This window comes from Myxocyprinus asiaticus, chromosome 24, assembly GCF_019703515.2.
Source record: "Myxocyprinus asiaticus isolate MX2 ecotype Aquarium Trade chromosome 24, UBuf_Myxa_2, whole genome shotgun sequence".
Lineage (NCBI taxonomy): Eukaryota > Metazoa > Chordata > Actinopteri > Cypriniformes > Catostomidae > Myxocyprinus > Myxocyprinus asiaticus.
In genome coordinates this window covers 22,642,262-22,668,048 of record NC_059367.1, presented here as the reverse complement: position 1 = coordinate 22,668,048, position 25,787 = coordinate 22,642,262, and the positions used below count along the sequence as shown (strand labels likewise).

The following is a 25,787-nucleotide window of genomic DNA, read 5'->3' as shown; positions in this document are numbered from 1 at the left end:
TAACTCATTGCACATAATCTATAAGGAAAAGTGTCATCATGGATTAAAAAATAAGACAATCTACAATAGAAATATAAAGTAACTGACTACAATTGCCTCTTATAATTGATTTAGTCATGTATTGTTTTACTGAAGTATGTGTGGTATATATAGGAAAAACATGACACCCTTTTTCATTTAATTTATTTATTTCATCATGCTGCTCAGCAGTTCTGTAATATCTATGCCATTAATTGTCCATTCAGCAACGTTGATGTTTCAGTTTTCTACCACTAAGTGTCAGTAGGCACACTGGGTGTAAAGAGAGTGACATTGCATTTATATTCAACAAACTATTCGCATAGTATGCAAATGTACTCTAGAAATAGTACTAGTACCTATTAAGTTTGGAATATCTGTGGGCTAAATAGTTACTAGTCATTAAAATTAAGTACTAGTACTTATATTTTCTAGAATAGTAACATTTAAATAGATACTAGTCATTATTCGAATAAATACTAGTATCTATTGAATAAGTACTAGTGCTTAATGAATAAGTACTGGTACTTGTTAAATAAGTAATAGTAACTAATGAATAAGTAATCGTATCTAATGGAATAGTAGTCACTAAAATTAAGTACCAGTAACATAAAAATAGATACTAGTAAGTGTTAAGGAATAAATGTAAAAATGGCTTGCCATATTCCGTTTGCCCTTTTCGGTGTGGAACAAGGAGCAATAATCTCTCTGATCCACAGGGGGCGAGCTTTTTGCCTCAGTTTATTCTAATCACATTTAGTCTTATTTTACACGTTTAGTGCCTTGTAGTTAGCATTTCATACATATTTTCTTTTTAATAGATGTAAAGGACGTGAATGTGATGATTTTTTATTCGAATAGAGTAAGACTATACCGTAATACATCTTAAGTTTCGTTTCCTCCATTCTCTATCGTTTTCGCAGAAACAGCTGACGGTACATGTCCACTGGCGAGACGTGAGCAGTGAACATGTCCAATAAGTTTGTGTGTGTCATCCCTGAGCTGGAGTGTGTAAACAAGCACAGAGTTACCTGTGCCTGTCAAACAGCATGAGCAGAAGAAGAAACAGAAAGAACCGGCTCTCTTGGGCCGATGCGCGTGCGGTTGGATTTGACTTCATAGAACTGCTGGAGGAAACAAACAGGAGATCTGTTACTGACAGAGCCACACTCAAAGACATCTACGATCGAGAGTTTCGAGACAGGTGAACATTTACAAGTTTTATGTTTTTACATTTTAACTGTATGTTAATGTAAGCAGTATTGCTTATATACATTATCCCAGTTATTAACACTGGCACTGTATAAATATTTACAACAGACATTTATTAGAAAGGGAAGAGGAAGTGCATCGATATGCATTTATAATTACATTTCTTTTCACAGAGATGGAGTTAAAGACCCAAACTTCTCCACAGTGCTCTTTGCATTGAGAAAAGGCAACAAGGCGCGCATCACCAGATCAGGACATGTTTACTTTAACAATAATGTGAGAAACATCCTCTTTATTTTCCACAGTCTTACCGATCTGTAATGGCTGACTCTCAGTTTGGTCAGTATGTTTAAAGGCTTGTATGGAAAAGGGAGGCTTTTGTGACACACAAAGCAAAACACAGAAGGGTCTTGATAAGTGTAGGCTACTGTTGGGGTTTTATGAAAGTGTATATGCAGTTTTTGTAAATGTTTGTAAATGTTCATGCTGAGATACATTGTTTCGGATAGAGCAAATAAATGTATTAATGTATTTGATCACCCGAAGAGTAGTTACACTTTTATTTTCATCAAAAAGAAACTTTGGATCAGAGGTGATTTAGTGTTTTCTTGATCAGCTGTTGACACAGGCTCATGAACTATGAATCATCACAACCACACAGCAGATGTTATACAACTGTATATATGCAGTTATCATGAGATTCTCATGTCTTCGCTACATTTAATTGTACTGGTATTGAACGATTTGTCACTTATGCAATAAGTGTACTTTATACATCACTTTTTTATACAGTGCATGTCTGCAGAGAACATAAAAAGAAGTAAACATTGAAGTGAGTCAAATTTATGGAAGATTTCAAATTCTTTACAGTTTCAAAATTATGGTAGAGATCAGACCAGGAAACAAGAAACTGGAGTGGTATGAGGGTGAATTAACCCCAGCATATAGAAAATCCAATAGTTATTGGTCACCTCAAAACATGACATTTTGCTTAACATAACATCCCTTACAAAAATCGAGAGTTCTGGCAAACTTGCCACAAATTTGCCACACATTGTGATTTTCCGCAAATTATTGGCAGAAGTTTGCTGGTCTTAACCGGTAGTGGTAAACTGCAGCAAACCTTTGGCAACAATGAAGAGTTTGGATTAGAGTTAGGATTAAGAATTACTCCAGGCATAAAGTTTCCTGGGAGTCACCATATCTGCTGACTGTTGATAATACATTTGAGAAGAAGACAGAGAGAGATAGTGAGAGAGAAAACACACAAATTTTCCAAGGCAGAGAAGGTCATTGGTGCCTCATGAGTAAGGAGTCACGCTTTTCATCTCTAAAGAATGCACACCTTGAAGAAAGGATAGATAATCATAGAAGCAGAGAAAGACGCAACATCAATATATTAAACAAATGGAAATATAATAAAGACTAGGCAGTTTATGCATTTCGGAAGCTGTATGAAAACACGTATCACCTGAACCTGTAAGAGCACAGAACAAGAGTAAATAGTCAGAGTTCCAAGAACATGTGTGTGTCGTGTGTTCTTTATATTTCCTTAACACAGGAGCCTAAACAGATAATACTAAGGAAATATTACAAATCGGATCAGAGGAATTTATAACCCTACTATCAGACACAATCAATCAGCCTTGTCATATGGTAAATATGGGCTTGTATTAGTGTGGCACAGTGTAGTTGATATGGGCAGAAACTGAACATTTTCCTATTGGGGCACATCCAGGTCCGGGTGAGGTTGCACGATCAGTGGTTTATGCCTTCTCGTAGACAGCTAAATCAAGCCACGCCCAGTCTGAGTAATGGTGGCTCACCGCCATCCACTAGTTACCAGGAGGCCTCTGACCCACCTTCCGTTCCAGGACCAGAGAGTGGAGTCAGAGCAAGGAGGAAACTGGCAAAAGACATCCTACACCGACTAAACAGTAAAGACAGGTGAGCTGGTTTCATACACTTTGACCAAGTGGGAGCTGCAAACAAATGATGGAAGACCTTTTGTCAGAACTAACTTTATTTTTCTTAACAATTTTGGAGTTACTTATTGATCCCAAGGTAATTTTTAGTCTATGTGCTCTATAAAGTCAGTTCAACCCTCAAGTTCACAATGTTTGATAACCAGAAATTGTAGATTTACATTTTGTCTTAATTTTGAAAAGCATATCTATTATTTTATAATTTAAAATGTAATAAACATAATTTTGTAAAACATTTTGCTTGAAGAGTGTGCTTGTGCTATCTTTTCTTTCAAAATACATGCTGCATGGTTTGATAGTTTGTCATCCAATGCAATGACATTCATACATTTTTAAGTGTTGCTTGAGTGCTCAAATACTTTATATACATGGCTACTGCACTGTATATATTTAGGCTAAGTTTACACAGCCTGATCTCATGAAAATTTAGTGACCATGGCAACATTTTTGCAAAAGGAAATTAAGTGCTTCATTACACGTTTCGCTGTAGTTTCCCAGTGAATTGTCCAGCGAGGGGTGCCAAATGCGGGTGAAATGGTGGCGTAATCAGACAAGGTTTTTAAGGTGAATGTTAGATGGTGGTTTTAATGAGTAAAACGTACCTCCCTAACCTAAAACTTTAACCTAAACCTAACCAATAGTGTCCTAAAAGCAAATGAGAGGTGAACAAACCAGACATCCTTACCCTTAACCAGAGGCCATAAACGACGTAATGAATCACGTACTCTACATGACATATTATCAATTTAAAATGACAAATTTAGCCAAAAGGTGATTAGGATTGAATCCATGGAAATTACTGTCAGTCAGTACAACATTTCAATGTAAAATCTTGGGCAAATATCGCATGTTTAGTTAGATACTTACACTCATGACCTGAACTGCTGAGCGGGCTGATGCGTGCCTCTGGAACAACTAGATTCGCGCTTAGCTTTTATGAGTCCCGCTTTCTTTGATTTGATTGGCTATCTCCCACGCTAAAAATTTAACTTTTTTTAACCATTATGTAATCCCTGCAACATCTTAATGACAGTTAGACAGTTAATGGACTGCAGCAGAACAGTAATAAAGATATACATTATTGGGGGGACACATCCCCCTCAGTGTATATTGTGGTTATGGCTGCCTTAACCAACACCTAAACCTAACCGATAGTGTGCTAAAAGCAAATGCGACATGGGCTCGAGCCTTGGTAGTAGTGCCTCTAGTGTTCATTTCACCAGGAAACTGCAGCAAAATATAGAACATGACGTGTAAAACTCAGTTTGCAAAATGTAGTTATAGTAACGTTTATCCTGAGACTAGGTTGCTTTTATAAGTAAATGTCGGATCCTTTCTGATGATATGTTTATCTTTTTTTTTTTATCCTGAGATATTTTGGATAGTTGCTTGCAGTGTGTAGGTGTTGTATCTTTTGATGTTGGTGTTGTAACAAGGATTTTAGTGGTCCTTAATCTACTTTTATTTGATTACAAAATGTTAACTTGTCTCTTTCCCAGGTCTGAGTTTATAGCTGATAAATGTGGAGTACGGGTGTACTCCAAAATGCAGATGGAAGACGGCAGGATTCAGATCTTTGTGGACAGTGCAGAGGTTTATGAGCTGAAGTTGTTTGTGGAGAACACAGGTCATAAGTCTGTGTATTTCACCTACTACACCGCTCTCCACTGGCTTCAGTGTTTCACTCTGGAAGACAGCAAGAAAGTCACACGCAATAATCCATTCTGCCTTGAACCACGTGAGTGCAGCCAATACCAAATTACTGGAGAATTTGGTACACAGTGAAGAAACTGTTCATATTGATTCATATTGATTCACTGTCAATATTGATTAAAAGTTCACATCTGATTTTATAATGTGTACACTTATTAATTTCAACAAAGAGTCATTCAAAAGCACACCATGTTGTTTTGGCTGTAGTGATCACATGACCTATGCAGGTTTGAATTCATCCTTTGAACCTTTATTTTTGGATAAGGTGGATCGTATGAGGTGACCATGAAGTTCAAATTAGATCATGTGGGAGTTTATTCAGCCACTCTGGCATTTGAGTTCAAAGAAAACATCCATCCCTCCACCTGTCCCTACCATATTGTGCGCTTCATTGAGGCGGTGCACAGGACTGAGCTTGCAGCTCAGCTGGGCCCCAAAGAACCATACAAACCCCTGAGGCTTGAGACCTATGAACCAGTGAGATGCAATGTGGATGAGGGCTTTCCACCTGAAGGGTGAGAGATAATTTTCTTTCTTTTTTCTTTTTTTAAAAATTAATTGAAAGGAAAGGTTCACCCAAAAAGTTTTAAATTCTGTCATCATTTACTTACCCTCATGTTGTTGCAAAGCCTGTATGCATTTTTTCACTTTCTTTCTTCCATGGAACACAACATTTTTAATAATGTACTGACTTTTTTTTCTATGTCATGACAATGAATGGAGCTTTCGAGCTTGAAAAAGCACACAAAAGCACCAAAAAGCATTATAAAAGTAGTTCATACTAATCATGCATTATGTTCCAAGTGTAAGGAACAGACTAAAATTTAAGTAATTATTCACTGATAATATTCCACTCTAGCCTAGTGAGCTGTTAACCACTGTGACCGGATTGTTGAGTTACTGAGTTAAACTCATTGAACTCGATTAGTCTGATTTATTCTTGAATCATTCAGACCAGTTTTATGAACTCAACCGATCCATTGAAAAGATCTGTCTCAAAAGAATGTTTCATTTACGAATCTGACATTGCAGCTTCTCTCATGAAATTTCCCAGGAGAGCTAGAGCAGATGTTTAGAACTTATATTTTCTGTATTTTCAGTCACACTAAGATATTGTTTTGTATGGCTTTAAAAGGCTTAAAAGACCACTTTTATGGTTCAGTAGTTCGTATGTTAATGTAATCTTGTGTTGAAGCAGTAAATGTATTTGGCTTGCTGTCCGTATACAGGAGGGCTCAGAGCTCGAGACTCGACTCGAGTCCTGATTACCCCCCCGGACTTTACTTATTTAGATAATGAATCTAGAGAATATGTTGAGATGGGGTGGAGGTGGGATGTCAGGAGAGTTGTCACAGGAAGCAGGTAAGCAGCGGCTTATATACTCCTGCTCCTGGGCTGTGATTTATCAGATTAAAATTAACATGCTCCTCCCGAACCTCTGTTAATTAACTCCATTACTTTTATGATGCTTTTGCATCCTTTTTGAAGCTTGAAAGCTCCAGTCAAAAGCATTTATTGTAACTGGAATATTATTCAAAATTGCTTCTTTTGTGTTCCATGGAACAAAGAAAGTTATACAAGTTTTGAGCAACATGAGGGTGAATAATTGATTCATTTTTGTGTAAACTAATTCTTCAAATTTGAGTTAGTGTAACTTCTCAGCAATCTCAGTACTCCATATCATTCAGACAAAGCTAAAATATGTTAATGTGTGCTTATGGTTAGTCATATGTGTCTGTCTGTATGTTTCTCTAACTTATAGTTCAACTCAAAACTTTTTGAAATTTGTGGTGCCTTTGGAGACATACCCTCGTCCCTTTTATATCTCTGAGCTGGCCAAGGTCCTGAAAGGCAACCGTTCTCCCTTCACACAAGTACAGCTCCAGGAACTGCGGTTAGTGATCTCTAGCTTCAATTGTGCCTTGAACTGATCTGAGACCTGTGATTGGTCCTTGCTATGTACACTAATGATGGTTTGGATGATCCAGAATCAGCTCTCTGCATGAACCTGAATTTTAAATGCCATTTTATCATGACTGTTTCCTTTGTGCATTTGGTGGTTGTTAGGTCACTACTGGAGAGTGATCTGGATTTTCAGAACTATGCAAAGCGCTTTGATTTACTTCTGCACTTGGAGGAGGATCAGATGCATCTGGACATCAGGAGGTATAACAAAAATGATGTCTCCATGGTGAGGGACCATGAAAACAAACGACTACTGATCTTAGAGGTGAGTGACATTGTTATTGTCTGTAATTAAAGCATGTGATTTTGTTATTAGTTTTATATGGAGAGGTGTAGTGAGGTAAAGGTTCAGTGGTGTATTGTATATGTATTACTAATTACATCTTCTACATTGTAATTAGATTACTGTACTGAAAGTTTAATTACTTTTTGCATTACTTTTCTAAAACTCATTTCAACTTTGACCAGATGGACAATAAAAGGACAGACATCAATTTATTCTTTTAATTCTTTCAAATAAATCCTATAACATCAAATAAATTATTCTTGAACCATTCTTAAACTGTTCCTAAATGGTTCATAAAATCTTTAACTCAAAAATCCATAACTGTTTTTATAATTTCTTCTCCAAGCAACAAATGAAACAGAACGCAGGTGCCTCGAGGTGCAAATATTGAAGCTTTTTAACTTGACGCGGTGTCTAAAATCCGTCTGTCCTGTGTGAGACTCGAAAGAAACAGCGAGACACACTGCAGCAGTCAAAGACGTCAGAAAACAATTAAAACACTGTGCAGACTTGCGCAAAAATTCGTTCAGTGTGAACAGCCCCTGTGATCTCTCAAAAGTGTATATCTTTGTTGCCATGTCAAGTGCCTTAGTACTTGTGGTTCGGATCTGCATTTGTCTTCTTATCTGCATTTGTCATAAACTCATAGTAATGGGGATATTTCCATTTAGTAAAATAGCCACTCGTATCTTCCAACATATTTTCACTTGAGCGATTTCTCACATAGCGGCGTGAGCTCACGCACGCAGGCATATTGCCAGTGCATTTAATGGGTCCGTGTTGAATTTAAAAACAAATGTTATAATTAGACGTTAAATTTCAATTTTCAATTCAATAATGTTTTATATGAAATTGTCTATACAGTATGTAATGCAAGTACATCATAAGTATCTGTAATTAAATTACTAAAAAATGAAGAGTAATTCCTTACTTTACTTTTTCAAGGGAAACATAATTTAATTACAGTAACACATTACTTTATAACGCGTTACACCCAACACTGGTAAGAACTACCAGAGCTTTAACTCTGTGGATTTAATCCCATCCAAATCAGCCATGTCAGTGATTCTTTCAGACTTCTATAAAAATACCAGATAATTTGAAGGTGCTGTTCACATACTTCTGGCCATGTAGTGTCTACAGAGACAGTTTTGAGGTATGTATATATAAATATATAAATATATATATTTGATAAAGGTCCCTGGTGTTTCGGAGAACAGGCCATCAGTCCTGAGGGGAGATCACCTGCTTTTCACCAAAAGTGAGGATGTCCATCTCTCAACTGTAACAAAATATAAGGGCTACGTCCATAGAGTGGAACTGGATCAGGTTAAACTTGGCTTCTCCAGCAGGTATGAAGTATAATTAAAACACTGCATAGAGCACAAGCATTTTAAAGGTTCACACGTGAAGTAAGAAGACACAAGGCCATGTTTTGGGCAAATAATCTTAAAATGATAAAAATTTGTGGTCATATTTTTAACTATGGATTGCAAATGTCATAAAGCGTAGCAAAACAACATACAAAATAACCTATTAACAGTTAGGGTTACAAAACATTTAATTAAATATCTTGTATATTATATGTATAGTACATATAGTACAGTATAAACATGCATGCTTTAGAGGCAAATTGATTTAATAATATTTCAGTTTATATACCCTCATCATTTCAGTTTATATACATGTATATATGTATAGAGTGTTTACATATTGATGACTACTGTACATTTCAGCATAAAAAGTTTTGCCCAACCTGTGCTGAATTTACACTCACTGAGCAGTTTATTAGGTACACCTGTACACCTACTCATTCATGCGATTATCTAATCAGTCAATCATGTGGCAGCATTGCAATGCATAAAATTATGCAGAAATGGGTCAGGAGCTTCAGTTAATTTTCACATCAACCATCAGAATTGGGAAGAATTTTGATCTCAGCGATTTCGACTGTGGTCCGTGGCATGATTGTTGGTGCCAGATGGCCTTGTTTGAGTATTTCTGTAACTGCTAAACTCTTGGGATTTTCACCGCAACAGTCTCTAGAGTTTACTCAGAATGGTGCCAAAAACAAAAAAACATTCAGCGAGTGTCTGCAGACGGAAATGCATTGTTGACGAGAGAGATCAATGGAGACTGGTTCAAACTGACAGAAAGGCTACGGTAACTCAGATAACCACTCTGTACAATTGTGAGCAGAATAGCATCTCAGAATGCACAACACGTGGAACCTTGAGGCGGATGGGTTACAACAGCAGAAGATGTCAGGGGTATCATTAGGACCATAGTATTCCTAATAAAGTGTTCAGTGAATGTATACTGGCTCCATAAATAGGACTTACATTTTTAAATCTTCATCAGCAGTAAAAAATGAAAAGAAAAAAAAGCAGTTTTTGTGTATGACTGATTTTTACCACTTTAATGTGTTTGTAATGCTTTTTTGTGCTGCAAGGCTGCTTGACAATTTCATAGATTATATGAAATTCTGTGTGGAGTTTACGGTTAACCGTCTCCCAGTAAAACTGCAACATCGAGCAGTACATATGGCAGTCCAGCACAACCTAGCTTGTGTGCTTTTCCCTGTGGGCTCAATGAGTGTCCATGTGTCTCCTCCTACCTTGAGGTCAGTAAGGGCTAAAGATATGCTACTACATCATATTTTATTGAAACATTATGGATTATTTCAGAAGTTGTGTGTCTGTGTGTATAGACTCTTCGATATAAAGCTGGACAGGAATCTTGAGCAGAAAACTGCAGTATGTAACATTGTGGCTGGTACGTCCAAGCCTGCACCATACTTGGTGTTTGGACCTCCTGGCACTGGTAAAACTGTCACTATAGTGGAGGCAATCAAACAGGTAAAGCTGGTTGTCACACACACAGACACACCTGCATGCAAATCACCATCTCATTGTGTCTATATGCAAAATGTCATAAGTCATAATTTAAAAGCTGAACAGCCATTGCAATTTAATCATTGTTTTTGCCTTTCTTTCCCGTCTCAGGTGGAGATGAATGTATCTGGTGCCTATATCCTAGCATGTGCTCCCTCTAACAGTGCGGCTGATCAACTGTGTGAAAAACTGATCAGCAGCCAACATGTTGACTCACGGAAAATCTACCGACTTTATGCTAGTTCACGCAATCCAAAAGACATCCCTGCAGCTCTCGTGGTTAGTGTTTGTTAGACATTTTCTGTTTAGTAATGAATTAAAGGTTTATTTAAAGGTTTGTTTAAATGTTATTTAAACTCAATTAATATCACATTATGAAGGAAAAAATTAATAATAGCTACATTATGGTAGATTACTATTACTTTATACATTATAACTCATTACAATGAAGTTAAGAATGGGGACATGCAAAAAAAAGGCTAATTGAGACATTTGCTAAATGACACATTAAACAGTTTAATTTAGGGCTGTGAATCGATTAAAAAATGTTAACTAATTAACCGCACAGTTTTCTGTGATTAATCGACATTAATCGTGGAACATGGTACATTAAAACAGAATTTGAATTACAATCATAATTATATTTACTTTATACTTTGTCTCATAGAACTTGCAAAAATTTGGTTATCATTGGTCATCATTTATTTTAAAATGTACATGTTAAAAACATATTTTTGCAAATAGAGTTAATTAGACATATTTTTATAGGTATAAATCTTTGATCAAAGTATATGTTTACATGCCATAAAATCAGTGGACAAGCTGTTATTAAAAGTTGGGCAATATCTTCTGACATTTTTCCAATGGACTTTTTTTAATAATAGGATCAAATGTGCAAATTCAATTCATATCAAACTTTAATGGCAAGATAAACTTAAGTGTACATTGCCAATGCATTATTAGACACTATACATATGGATATAAAACAAATTAAATGCTGAAGTTTAAAATCTTAGAACTATTATTTTTCTGGCTACCGTGCGATCTCTATCGTGCACATGCTTGATCTCTCACACATGGTTTTGTTTTTGAAACTGGTTCAGTAGACAGTAAATAAGTGCTTCTATGCAAAGAGATACGGCAGCTTACCCGTATCTCTCCCACACCTGGCTCACCGCTTGCAGGTGAAGTCTCCTATTTGCACCCCTGATTAAATTAAATACTAACAGTATAGGGACATCACTGCAGCATGTTTATTGTGTTTATTTAGAGTCCCACAGACACTAAAACTACCCCTAAACCTAACCTTAACCTTCCTTTACTTAAAAATAACCATTGTTTTACTACATTAACCATAGTATCACCATGATACTTTGTAGTAAAATCATAGAAACCACATAATTAAACATGGTTACTATATAAGCATCATATTACTGTATTAACACCATCGTTAATTGTATTGACAAAAAACATGGTTACTACAATATTACTATAGTAAAACTACCTTTATATTCATTAATATTATAAGTAGTATTAAAGAGAATAATAATAGAGGAGACAGGAAACAGAATTTCCCAGCCCTAGTTTAAAGCTATCGAATAATGTGTTTATGTTCAGCATCTGAATTTTCCTGTTGATTATGTTAGTAAGAAGTCACTTATACACTTATGGTAAATTATTGTGAGAATGAGCCGTGCATAGTTTTTTGTATTGATTCTGAAATTGCGTACATGTTTTGTATGTATTTAGAACAACAGTAATGTGGATGGAGGTATGATTGTTTTTCCATGTAAAGAGGTTCTAATGTCCTACAAGATTCTGATCAGCACTCTGGTCACTGCAGGAAGGTAAAGGGCTTATACAAACATCTTATGCACTCACGGACTCTCACACACACACCCACACATCTGTTAACATGTAAAAAATGGTTTGTGTGTGTTGTTAGGTTGGTCAGTGGAGGTTTTCCTGTGGGTCATTTTTCTCATATCTTTGTGGATGAGGCTGGACATGCTGTGGAGCCAGAGACCGTCATCAGTGTGGGAGGTGGATGCTCTCTATTTCTCTGTCACACACACAATTTTGCTACTCTCAACACACTGATTTCTTCTCCACTGGTCTCTCAACTGTGCTGATAAATCTTCCCAAAAAAACATTGTCAGATCTTTAATTTTAAGATCCGTCTGCGTGTGTAGAATTGTATGCATGGATGTGTGTCTGTGCTTGTAGGACTACTGAATGCAGAGACTGGACAGCTTGTTTTGGCCGGAGATCCCAAACAGCTGGGGCCGATTCTGAGATCTCCTTTTGCCATTAAATACGGACTTGGTGAGATACATAAGCATAGAAACGTGCACATACTCATGCTTTTGCACACTTGGGGCTTTTTTCATGTTTTCTTTAAAACGTAATGAAAGCCACTGGAGCATTTAAAGAGTTTATTGCATATCTTGTTTATTACATTGTTGAACTTGAATCATTATGTGTGAAGGATAACACAAAAAGAAAAATTCTGTCATCATTTAAGGGTGAGCCTTATGTTGTTCCAAACTTGGTTGACTTTTTCTGCAGAACACAAATGGGGGAGTTTTAAAGAATGTCTCGTTTGTGGAAATTCATACAATTGCACCTGACATCTATAGCTCCACCATAGCTCTGCTTTGCGCGTTCATATGTTCACGAGAAGTCGAGTTAAGAGGTCAAGATTTTCACTTATCAAATAATTAAAATAACTGAAACAACCAGAAATTTACTGTATGCCTTCAGAAGACTTGGAATATGATGCATAAGTTGCATGGACTACTTTTACTACACTTTTGCGTCCTTTAAGCTTTACAGTGAGCCGCTATCAATTACCATTGTATGGAAATCAGCGAACAAGACATTCTATAAAATTCCCTGCAGAAGAAAGTCATACCGGTTTGGAACAATATGAAGGTGGGTAAATGAATTTCTGTTTTTTTGGTGAAATATTCTTTTAACATTGTGGCATATTGTGTTGTAAATGTGAAGTGTGAATTGGAATTAATCCATATGGATGTTGATGCATATGAATGTGTTGTACTCAAGAGTTGTGTTTCTCTCCTGTAGGCCTTTCATTGCTGGAGAGGCTGATGACACAGAATGAACTTTATCAGAAAGGTACTACAGGATATGACAACCGCTATGTCACCAAACTGCTGCAGAACTACAGGTAAAGTTTTAATTTTGTAGACAGAGAGGATCTGAACTGTGTACATCATATCTCTAACAGAATTTCTATATCTTTTTGAGGATTGATATCTTGAGCGCTGTGTTTTCAACAAATTAATAAATTAATTAATTAATTAATATGTAGAACTGCCTTTAATTAATTAAATATAGCTGTACATCTAATTCCCATTTCTCTCTCTTTCTCTCCCTTTCTTTAGGTCTCATCCATCCATTCTGAAAGTTCCTAATGAGCTGTTCTATGATGGGGAGTTGTTGGCATGTGCAGATGTGATCAGCTCCAGCCAGTACTGTACCTGGGAGCACCTGCCAAAAAAAGTATGAGACATACAGTACACAAACCTGTGCAGATCAAGACAATACAATATCTTTTATTTATGTCCATTATCATGCTATAAATTGTCATGGAAATGATCCTTATAAAGAGAAGTCTTGTTGTCTTTTCCAAAGAGAAGGACGTTTATTTCAGCCAGGTGAAAGTTCTCATACACAAAAGTAACAGATCCCTCCCGAGCAGAAAAGTCACACAAACATAATCAAACAGAGACCCCTTTTATATCTTCATGTCAAGAACTCTTGCACATCTAGTAGTTTTAAGGATTAACTCTGATTGGTTACATTTCTTTGAACAAACAACACGGCAAAAACAAAAGAACACATTGACTCTTATAGTTCTGATAGTATGTGAACGTGACCGTCTGCTTTATATTATGTTTAAACACTTAGGTCCTCAGCAGAAATGCCGTGTCCCCTCTCTCGAGGCCACACACACACACCAGCAGAATCATACTCATAATCAAGAGATTAATTTTCAACTTAGCATCTAAACAGTAATCTCATAAATGCAATGTAATCAGAAACATAATCAAATGAATTTTTCCTCCACATCATACAGATTTCCATTTTATGAAATGTGTAAAAATTGTTTTGTAATGTTTTTTGAGTTCTTTAGGTCACTGGCAATGTTCCAAAACCTAGTAAACTGCCTTGCTGCCTGCATACTACTGCAGCTACTTTTTAAGGCAGCATCCTAACTTTCACTCAAAATTAAGTGACTTTGAATGCCCTACATTGGCAGCTACTCTTTGTGTCATACATGTAGCTCTCATGCAAAGCCCACAGGAGACTCATCTCACAATTGACTTCAATCAGAGATTATTAAGCAGAGATGGGCCACTTCTATTAAAATGAATGGGAGAAACTGAAACGCTCAACCAAGGAGCTCTGAGCGCCCAACGGTCAACGGATGTAGAAAGGAAGCCCCGCCTTACAGTTAAAAGAGCCAATCACCTTTTAGATACAGACATCACCTGTCAATCAACTCTAGAACGCGCATGCACATTAGCTATACAAACCGGGAAATGTTTGTTTTTTAGCATAATATGAGGTAAAGAATCACAATTTATGATACATTATACGTTATGATACATTTATTTATCTTTACATTTATTCATTTGGCAGACGCATTTATCCAAAGCAACTGGTATCCAATGATACCAGTATTGTCAAATTTTATTGTTGATTTGAAAATTTTTCTTAGATTGTCATCTTGACCAACCATTTTTGTAGATAGTAGATAGGAGCTGCATGACTGGAACTGGCATGACTGGAAGTAGCCTCCCAAGAGCATTCCAAAGATGGCCGACAGTGGACTGACTTACTAGAAAGACATTGCTTCAATGGAGTTTCATTATGATGCTGCAATTAGGGTTGTCACGATACCAAAATTTCAGTATTCGGTACCAATATTAGTAAAATTTCACGATTCTCAATACCAATTTCGTTACCACAGCAAAAATGGGTAATTCACTACTAAACACACTCCTTTTGCATATTTAAAAAGTTAAATAACAAGGTAAATAATAAATTAATACAAATGCATGTTTCCCTCAAGTGTTTCTCAATTAAGTAAGCATTGTTTCAAGTTTCTTTAAGTAGGGCCCTACTGCAATCTGTTTTGTTTTTCCCAAATCCTGTTTTCCATTTTTATTTTTTTAATTTCATTTTTTATTTCATGTTTTAAAGTTTAATTTTATTTTATTATCAAAACTGCGTCTAATCAAATTAATTAATAAAACGTAACAAATGAAAATAGAACAAATACTTTTCAACATACCATTGCACTTTTTTTTTACCAAATGAAGTGCTTCTATAAAGATCCTCACAGCATAAACTAAAACACAACATTGGTTTTATTTCTTTATGAAATAGATTGCTGCACAACAGAGCATCACAGTATAAATTAACACATTGATAAAAACTTTAATTCAGTACAACAGCACTATTGCTTTTAATATATAGCTTATTAATAATAATAATTATTAATTTATTCTAATTATCATTGTTTTTGTTATTACAGTAATAATATGTTTTACTATACAGTATTATGTTTCTATTGCAATTTATTTTACTTCACACATGTAGCTTTTTTTTAATCCAGTTTTTATTTTGACTTGGTATTTTTTTGGGGGGGGGGGGTGTTGACTGAAGCTTCACACCTACAGATAAGCAGTTTACTACATGGCTCAGTGTGATTATACTGCAATTTAATTATATAATGATATTACATGTATTGTGTGCTTCACAATGATTGAGCGCTATGTTCTGTCAGCTCCTATAACGTGCACAGTGCATGATGTTCATGTGTTTTTAGGGTATGAGCGTCTGGTTCCACACATTCACTTTGAAGCACGCAGCACATGCTCACTAAGAAAGAAAATTTTTGCAGTTTAATAATCACACTAGGGCATATAACGATTTTAACTTAATTAATTGTATATTAATTTTTTTTCCATATTTCAAATTTGTGTGTAAGCATTTGTAAGCAGTTGTGTGTCAGTGAGACATGGGTATCGAATTGAGTTGGTGCTCGGTACTGCTGGTATCGTGACATCTTTTTTATTTTACTATTAAATTGGTACCAAAGTATTTTTTACATCTCTAGCAACAATAGCAATGCAATACTCTAATAAGAATAAACATATATAGCACACATGCATATATTGAGTAAAATAATACATTTTAATTAGATTGGACTATTTTTGTCTACTACTGACTGAAATACAAGTATGTTTATCGTTAACATTTCTCTCGCTTCATCTGTCATCTCTGATTAAAATGCCTTAGAATAGAAGGCTAGAAACAGATTACTGCAGCTCTGAACTTAATTGTATTTCTTTTTTTTATGTTTAGGAATTTCCTGTGATTTTCCATGGAGTGATTGGGAAGGATGAACGAGAGTTAAACAGCCCTTCCTTTTTCAACACCTCTGAAATTGACATCATCATTGACTACCTGAAGAAGCTGCTCCTGACACAAGCCAAGAAGGGCATTGCTAAAATCTCCCCCAAAGAAATAGGCATTATTGCCCCCTACAGGAAACAGGTGAGAATACATCTTTTGCAGTCTCCAAAATAGCAGTTGTCACATTCCGAAATTCCACAGGCAAAGAAGGCGTGGGCGGACGTTGTGCGCGCGTGAAACCACCAAAAAACTTATTTCCAAGCTCATTTCTTTTTAATGCTGAACTTTATACTCACATATACTATGTGAGAGTGATGTTAAAAAGAAACTTGCCACTAAAATTATATCCTAGTCCATTGTGAATATTAAGTGTAGCTGTTTACGAAGCACCACCCACACAGAGGTTACTGCCAAACCAAGCATCTTCTTATTGGTCAATGTGGTGAATTCTCCTGTCAAAGTTCACCAAACTGGAACTCCAAGCGAAATCTGCTAGGGGAAATTTTTCGCCACCGGAAGTCCATCGCACGGACATAGGCATGTCATAAAATATCAATATATATCGATTATTGATTGGAACGTTATTTTTTCAATATATTTTTGAGGCATCAATATATTAACATTAACCAACATTTAAATTAGAAGCCAAATTTGCGTGCTTTCCTGTTTACTCAGTTGGGCTTCTGTTGAATGTCTGGCGTAATAGCATTGGGAGACCACAAGAGGGTGATTTACATTTACTCAAGCAGGTCTCAAGGCAAAGGTATCACAACATAGGACAGGTATTTTAGAGCTCCTTGCACAGAACGAAACACCCAAAGGTTATAAGAAGGTGTAGCCCTATTTATATCTGAAAAAATCCCGATATATATCGATAATCATTGGAAACATCTTCCGATTATCGAGGCGTGAAAAAGGCATTGATCCTAAGCCTAGTGGATTCCCATTTAAATTACTGTATTTCACCCGCGGAATTTCGCTGTACGAAGTTAAACGTGACTGCGTCATAAGCTGTCATAATGGCAAGAACTTGCAATAATTGCCAGTTCCAATGTGATTGTTTGGCTTCTATGCAACTTCTGGTGACAGGGTTCAAAAGTTTTTATCAGTCTGTCTGGAAAAAAGTTTTGTTTACCAAGCTGCTACATTGGGCACTTATGAGCAAGAACTAGTCACTTGATTTTCCAAATCTCATTAGATTCATGGCATTGAATCTTTAAAAGATAATTACTGGAAATTTTGTTTGAGGCAGTAAGTAGCAAGTAAATGAGATCTCCTCAAGCACAACTTTTTATCCCACTATGTTTGCTGAGTTATGTTTATGAAATATTCCATACATATTACATTTGGACAGTCAGAAATTCTGACCACAATATCTACACACATTTGGTGTTTTTTGCCAAACCTTTCACAGAGACCGCTGTGCCATTATTTGGACTTTGTTGCATGCTGATCAATTATGTTATGCTGATTTCATGTTTACTTGCCCTAAATGTCACATTTTCACAAAGAGTTAACTGTGGTCAGTCATTTTACATACAGCCCCTTCCAGTCAGATTATTTTGGCCAGAAAAAGCTAGGTGCCAGACTTTATGCCAACAGTGAAAAGTGGCTCTGTGAGACTACCAAAGTTGCAGTTGAATCAGCATTTCAATGGAATTTAGAGGTATACAAAGAGTGATGTTCTACAGTATGTAATCATTTTACTCTCTGTGGGGTTTGATTTCCCAGGTGGAGAAAATCAGAAAGGGCATCAGAATGCAGAAGGAGCTTAAATCCTGCATGGGCATTGAAGAGCTTAAGGTCAGTCTGAGTCCATGTAAACACTCTCACACTCTGTTATGGCTTCTCATCTAAGTCAGGACAGGGGAACTCAAAAATATAATGTCTGTGGTATGTTGTGTAGGTTGGTTCCGTGGAGGAGTTTCAAGGCCAGGAGAGGAAAGTGATAATAGTATCAGCTGTTCGTAGCAGCAAGGAGTATATCAATTTGGACGAAACATTCAACATTGGGTTTCTCAAGAATGAGAAGGTAGACTACCTACACACAGTAGACTATATACCACACAATACTTCAAAAAACATAGTAGTAGGAGTAGTGTTTGTGGTGTCTTTGCATTGTGTTTAACTTGTTCCAATCATGATGCAGTCTGTCCATCTGTCTCTTTCTTGTCCAGAGATTCAACGTGGCAGTGACCAGAGCCAAAGCCCTACTTATTATGGTGGGAAACCCCATCATTCTACGGACAGATGAGAACTGGGGCAGGCATGCACACTTCCAACTTATATATTTATGAAATGCAAAAAAAAAATTCCTGGTCTGAATCCTGGATTTGTTGTGAGTTGATGTTTACTTGCGTTTGTGTTTTAGGTTTATTGATTACTGCACTGAGCATGGTGGTTATACTGGATATGATATTTCCAGCTTAGAGGGAACAGAGGAGGTTGTTGAGCGTCTGCTTGCTCTTAACATCCACGGGGAGATAAATGGTAAGACCTGATCTTAATAGCCCCCACATTTACCTGATTGGTTGTAACAGATGTTTGGACCTACACAGCTTGAAACCTTAAACTATACTGTTTTGATAGAATTCTCTTTTCTTATCATTAAAGGAAATTTTCTTTGTTTTTTTAACCCATACATTATAACTGGTTTCTAATTGTGTTGAAAAATTATAGCTGTTTGCTAAAGATTTAGTTATAGCTTTTCATTGGGATCAAATGCAGTTTAACAGGCTTTAAAATACCTGAGAACAGTGTTGGGCAAGCTACTCAAAAAATGTAGCAAGCTAAGCTACCAACTACTCAACAGAAAAACTAGTTAAGCTAAGCTAAAAGCTACACTTCAGAGAAAGTAGCAAGTTACACTTCAAGCTACACGCCAAAAGTAGCTTGCTACATTTAAGCTACTTCATATTTATCCAGATGCATGGAGCATCATGTGCATCTAAAAGACTTATTCACATGATGTTTATCAAAGCCATGGTACTGTATATTACAGTTTAGTGCAATACATACAAGTATACAGTATGTTGCAATATGTACCTTTATGTGCACGTCAAAAAAAAATAAAAACATGTAAATTCATATTTAGACTATATGCTACTTATACAAACCCATTTGTTCAACATTAAAAGTCACTATTTTTACATTTTATTTTTCATATTTATACTACTACCTCTACAAACACGTGCCCAACATGAAAAATCACTATTTTTACATTTTATTTTTCAGATTTAGACTACTACCTCTACAAACCCATACCCATTTAAACATAATTTCATTTGCACATTCCTGTATAAAAACTCTATGTACTGTACATACAGTTTACTATTCATCTACTGTATATATTCATCTATACAATACAGAAATACAGCAGCTAGACACATAATTACAGGATATATCATCAGAGGCCAAATTTCTTGTGTGTGTTTGTGTGCGTGTGTGGGTGGGTTTAAGTGGTTTAAGAGGACTTTTTTTTAGGTTACAAACTAGTAATTACAAGGGTATTATGCTATAACTGTGGTTTATGAGGGCATTTCTTGTGTCCCCACAATTCAAATCTCTTAAACATACTAAACAATGTTTTTGAAAATGTAAAAATGCAGAAAGTTTTTTGTGAGGTTTAGGGGTAGGGTTAGGGGACTGAATCTATAGTTTGTACAGTATAAAAATCATGTCTGTGGAGAGTCCTCATAAGGATGGCTGCACCAACATGTGTGTGTGTGTGTGTGTGTGTGTGTGTGTGTGTGTGTGAGCACATCTGGGCAATAACAATGTGATATCTGATGGTATCAGATGGTAATACCATGGTCCTTTGATATACAATGACCATATTTATGTACCATTCTGTATTTGCATGGTGCTTCAAAGTACTTCAAAGAATACCATGTTGCTACCATGGTAATTTGCTATATGATTACAATATTCATATAGCCTACCATTGTACTAACATAGTGCGTCCAGGTAATGGTACATGTCCAAAAAACATGGTAATGCCATGGTACTTTTTTAAGTATTTTCATGTAGCCTAGGCTAATACGTGTTTTTATACTCTTTTGTTTGGAAAATGTATTTACCTGCAGAAGTCGTTTACAAGCTGCACACATGTTGAACTTAATAAAGACCTTCATCACTAACAAACGATAGGACGCATTTGCAGGTTTCATTTGTATTGATTGTAGATTCATTGCAACCAGCATTATCTTTACTTTCCGTTTTATAAAATACTCAATGAGCTTATTGGCAAGTGAGAGTGCGCACAAATGATTCAGCAGCGCACGCGCAAGCTTTCTGAGTCATTCAGATTGAATCGCGAACCGGTGTCTGTAGACAACTAGACAAAACATTAGTTGTATTAGGTTTCAATCATTTTGTTTTGCATTTTTGCAAACCCTTTGTCATCTGCACTGAGATGTAGCTCTCCTGAAGCAGGATTTAGCACTGCTGGCTTATGGGATAAAGAAGCATTTTCTCAAAACTACCGCAACCAGCAGCACTGGTACAGATTATTATAAATATTTTGAAACAATAGTTTTATTAAGGTGTGGGTTGAACAGCAATGAACTTGTCCTTTTTAAGGTCATGAAATGCTCACTGTCATGTTCTTTCTCCCCCTAGTGGAAACTGAGGAGAGTGTGGTACAACAATACCTGAATCCTGAGTGGAGACACGAGCACTAAATAAAGAAGTGTGATCATTTATTAAAGCTCCTCCAGCTCAAGCTTTTCCCCCCTGCTGAAGATAGTCTGGAATTAAAGTCTTAAGTAAATTTATTTTTTTAAAGCCAATGAAGTGATATCAGTGCTATTCTGCTTAGCCTATACTGTATGTTAGCTTTACATTACTCTCAGGGATAGAGTATATTATAGGTTTTATCAGGTGCTTTACAGAAAATACATTTATCTGCTGTGATATGAGCATATGAAATTAATATGAGCACATGGGACACATGTCGAGTCGATAAACCACACATTTTTATGATAAAGTGCCTAATTGTAACTTATACAGTCATACATAAATTAACTCAAACATTTAACTTGCAACTGATTTTTTTTTTTTTTTTTTTTTTTTTTTTTTTGCATGAAATCATTGAAAAAGTGGCCATATCATAAAAAAAATAAATAAAAAAAAAACTGTTTTCTGACAGCTAAATCATGCTGGCCTCACATAAAAGCAATAATGTAATTTGTATATTATACACCGGTAATTACTGACTGAGCAGCTGTTCATACAGTGTGGATGGGTTTTGTTTGTTTGTTTTCTGTATATGCTTGTTTGTCTGGACATTTGGAAAGTGTTTGTTTTACATCAGGGCACTGTCAACCCAATTATTAATTTATTATTATTATTATTATACTGTTATTCAATAATATTATTAATTATTAGCTCAAATGCATGACAAAGACTTTTGACAATAATATTCCCATAGTTTTTAGCTCGTAAACCTGCTGTATAATGTTGAATCTCATGTAAAACCACAAATCCACGCAAATGCTGGGGACAAATTAATAGGCAACTTAAGGAGTATTGCAGAAAAGTCTGTTTAAAATAATTGTCTTATCGTTTGGAATTGTGATTCACGTTTAGTATAGGCACTTCTATAGCTATATTGCTGCACTTCTGCATTAATGTCTTTTTTATTTTTATTAACTTTTAAAAACAAGACAATAAGATGTGCCCTTGAAGTAACAGCTTCTTACAATGAGACATATGACTTAATGAAACAGTGTAAGTTGTTTTGATCAGACAGGTAACATTAAGAACTGTAATCAAGGCCTTGACGACACAAACACATACTTCCCAATATGTAACTATGAGTTTTTAAAAATCCTGTTGTTTTTACAAAAAAAAAAAAAAAAATGGCAGCTGTGGTTGTCAGAAAATTTATGTAAAAAATTATGTAAAAATGTAAACAACTTTACAGAACAACCTGTACATTTTACAGTTTACATGACCACGATGGCAGTGTATTAAATAAATTATGTTAAATTTACAGTAAAAAGACGTCATAAACTTGATACTAACCTTCTGAAAAATCTGCATTTTACTTTATAAGGTATTGTTAATCACCATAAAAATTACATAAGAGCACATGATGACATGAAATTCACCAATAGTGGCTTGTCCAGGAGCAATGACCAATAAACATATTGAGACAGTGCTCAGTGTCACTCACACAAACACTAAACACCATTAGGGTAACACATGTGAAATTTAAATAATGCAGTAAACTAACTAAACTACATCAAATATAAAACAGAACACCCCAATGTACATAACTGATATTAAATATAAGAAGAAACATAACTATTCCCATAAAATATCATGAAATATGATGGGTCATCCAGGGAATTGTGGGAACACACAATTATTGTTTTTTACTATAATTTTAACAATGACTTACTGTAAAAAGTACATGTACTCTCTTGTTTAACATAACGTAAATTTTTACCATTAATTATACAGGAAAATCATACTTTTCACATACAAAAAATGTAATTTGTACAACATTTTATTGTAAAAACTACTGTATTGTCTTTTAAAATATATATAAAAAAAATTACTGTATATTTTACAGTTAATATTCGTTAATCAATTAACGTTTTATTTCTGTAGCATTTTTACAGTCTTTTACTGTTAAAATTACAGGCATTTTTTACAGTGCACACTAAATAAGATCTGTGAAACTCTCGTGATTGTGTATGGATCCACTTTTTTAAATGTCCGTTATCGGACGGTTATTTCCTTTTAAAGCTGCTCGTAAATGGCAAAGTTTAAACTCTTGTTTAAGCACAGCGGTTGACTGAAAGGTGAGGGGTGGTGCTTCACTGCTGCCAGGACGCATATAGGAAAGATTAGCATTTACACCTCAAATGTGATGTGGACACTTGCATTTTTGACCACATTCCTATGTCCTTTCACAAAACGTTATAGGCCCCATTTAAAACCTGTATTTAGGGCTGACAATGATCGGATCACCTGAAATGCATTTTAATATCAGGTGGAAACGGGGTCTGTGACTTTCTTTTGCTGAACACAAATTAAGATTTTTAGGAGAATATCTCAGCTCTGTTGGTTCTCACAATGCAAGTGAATGGTGATCAGGCCTTTGAATCTACAAAATGCACATTAAAGTCAGTATAAACGTAATCCATATGACACTAGTGGTTTAATCAATGTCTACCGAAGCGATCCAGTTGGTTTTGGGTGAGAACAGATCAAAATATAACTCCTTTTTCACTGTACACCTTGCCATTGCAGTCTCTAGGCACGATCATGATTTCAAGCTTGATTACACTTTAGTGCTTGATGCATGCGCAGAGTGCTAGATGGGAACTGTACTCGAGCTTGAAATCATGATCGTCAAGGAGACTATTGTCAAGATGTACAGTGAAGTTTTATTTTGGTCTGTTCTCACCCAAAAGCACCTGGATCACTTCAGAAGACATTGATTAAACCACTGGAGTCTGATGGATTATGTTTATGCTGCATTAATCTCCATTTTGGAGCTCCAAAAGCCTGATCATCATTTGCTTGCATTTTATTGACCTACAGAGCTAAAATATTCTTCTAAAAATGTTCGTTTATGTTCTGCAGAAGAAAGAAAGTCATACACATCTGGGATGGAATTAAATAAAAAATAATTTTTTTTTTTTTTTTTGCCTCAAAAGTTTGAGATGTTATGATTTACCTCGGAGCTGATTGGTTGGTTCATGGCTTACAAACCTTTTATGGAGGATTTTGTGAAAAGCTTATGGAACAAATTAATGGGAAAAATACTTCCGGAACCAAAACGGCTGAAAAAGTGGGTGGGCACTGTTGCGCTTTCTTGTTTCTAACCAAGAATAATATTTTGTAATGTTAAAAGCTGAAAAAAAGCTAAATTTTACATTGAAAATCATGGTTACTGTGCTTTTATGCATACTATCTTTCTTGTTAATATCACCTGGCTGTGTCGGTTGGTGTTACAGTCTGCTATTTAATCTTAACTATCAACACAGATGACAAGCACGAGCTCTTTTAATACAGGTAATACACTACAATAACGGAGAATTCTGCTTGACATGCTGCGTTTGGGCTTAAATTAAATTTCAACCACATCTGGGAGAAACAGTGCGCCGTTTTTCACGCTTTCTTTGTCTTTTCTGACATTGTTGCACTTAATTATCATGCAGTAAGACACTGACAAATTGACTGGTGTATGTGGTCATGAAACCGAGACCCTTCCCTCCAAATCCAAACATAATTGGGGGCGAATTCCAAACGGAAGTGAGCATCCCTATGCCCTACTCCCTCCGAAGGGCTGAGCCATTGAAGTGGGAACTGTGGAGGGAGCAGGGCACTCTCGTCTCATATATGGCCATTTGGAACACCCTTGATGAAGGGAGAAATGAAAGACGTGTCACTTCCACTTTATCTTCACCTGAAACGTTACCATGACGTCGCAGCACAGCTGTTCTAACAACAGGAATCTCTTATTTATTGCTGTTAATTTGTTGTTGCAAATAAATTTACTTTTTGAAATATTTTTTTTTAAACATTGCCTTTTGTGTCTTATTTAAAATTACTTACTGTTGCTGTAGTTTGTGGACAAACTTTAGGTTAGCTTGAAAAAGCCTAGTCTGAAAGTTTATAGATAGACAGACAGACAGATAGATAGATAGATAGATAGATAGATAGATAGATGTGTTTTTCTACTTGTTTGCTAGGGTTAGCTCATTTGGTTGCTAGGCAGTTACCAGGGTGATACTCAAAAGGCTCCTTGCTACCCTGAGTCAAATGACCCAACCCAGAAGTCTCTATGATGTTCTGCTGCAGAGATATGTGATTTGCTACTTGGTTGTTAAGGTGCACTAAATGGTTGCTAGGGTGTGGCTAAATATTTTACAGCATGATATTTAAAGGCTTCTTGCTGGTCTGAGTCAAATAAGCCAACATTGAAGTCTGTACGATGTTGTGATGCAGAGGTAGATGTTTTGCTATATGGTTGCTAGGGTAAGTCCATCTGGTTGCTAGGCAGTTGCCAGGGTGATACTAAAAAGGCTGCTTGCTGGACTGAGTATAATGAGTCAAACCTGAAATCTCTGACATTCTGATCAGAAGATATTCATCTAAGCCATTTTGAATGGAAGTCAATGAGTTTTGGTTGCTAGGGTGCAATAATGGTTGCTAGGGTGTGGCAAATATTTTACAGCATGATATTTAAAGGCTCCTTGCTGGTCTGAGTCAAATAATCCAAAGTTGAAGTCTCTACGATGTTCT

The 25,787-nt window shown here is 35.9% G+C and overlaps 1 protein-coding gene across 2 annotated transcripts; it reads left to right on the top strand.

Annotated features, from left to right (window-relative positions):
• Positions 1–747: 747 nt before the first annotated feature.
• On the top strand, positions 748–23,648 carry mov10b.1 (Moloney leukemia virus 10b, tandem duplicate 1). Of its 2 annotated transcripts, XM_051653995.1 has the most exons (22): positions 748–1,222; positions 1,404–1,506; positions 2,969–3,177; positions 4,715–4,953; positions 5,194–5,443; positions 6,691–6,822; positions 6,996–7,158; positions 8,377–8,531; positions 9,632–9,802; positions 9,890–10,037; positions 10,185–10,352; positions 11,823–11,920; positions 12,019–12,116; positions 12,300–12,398; positions 13,161–13,263; positions 13,481–13,598; positions 16,473–16,664; positions 18,255–18,326; positions 18,430–18,555; positions 18,701–18,789; positions 18,895–19,013; positions 21,144–23,648. In XM_051653995.1, the coding sequence occupies exons 1-22, from the start codon at positions 1,068–1,070 to the stop codon at positions 21,203–21,205; spliced, it is 3,069 nt and encodes a 1,022-aa protein (XP_051509955.1). In that variant the 5' UTR covers positions 748–1,067; the 3' UTR covers positions 21,206–23,648. The 2 variants fall into 2 exon arrangements, with proteins under 2 accessions (XP_051509955.1, XP_051509956.1); XM_051653996.1 differs by lacking the exons at positions 748–1,222; positions 1,404–1,506 and adding an exon at positions 1,518–2,886.
• The last annotated feature ends 2,139 nt before the right edge of the window (positions 23,649–25,787 follow it).

Excerpts from the sequence above, each read along its gene's own strand:
- mov10b.1 (XM_051653995.1), top strand. The coding sequence starts at position 1,068 with ATGAGCAGAAGAAGAAACAGAAAGAACCGGCTCTCTTGGGCCGATGCG. Across the intron at positions 10,353-11,822 it reads ACATCCCTGCAGCTCTCGTG|AACAACAGTAATGTGGATGG; the intron begins GTTAGTGTTTGT and ends GTATGTATTTAG. Across the intron at positions 19,014-21,143 it reads CATCCACGGGGAGATAAATG|TGGAAACTGAGGAGAGTGTG; the intron begins GTAAGACCTGAT and ends TTCTCCCCCTAG.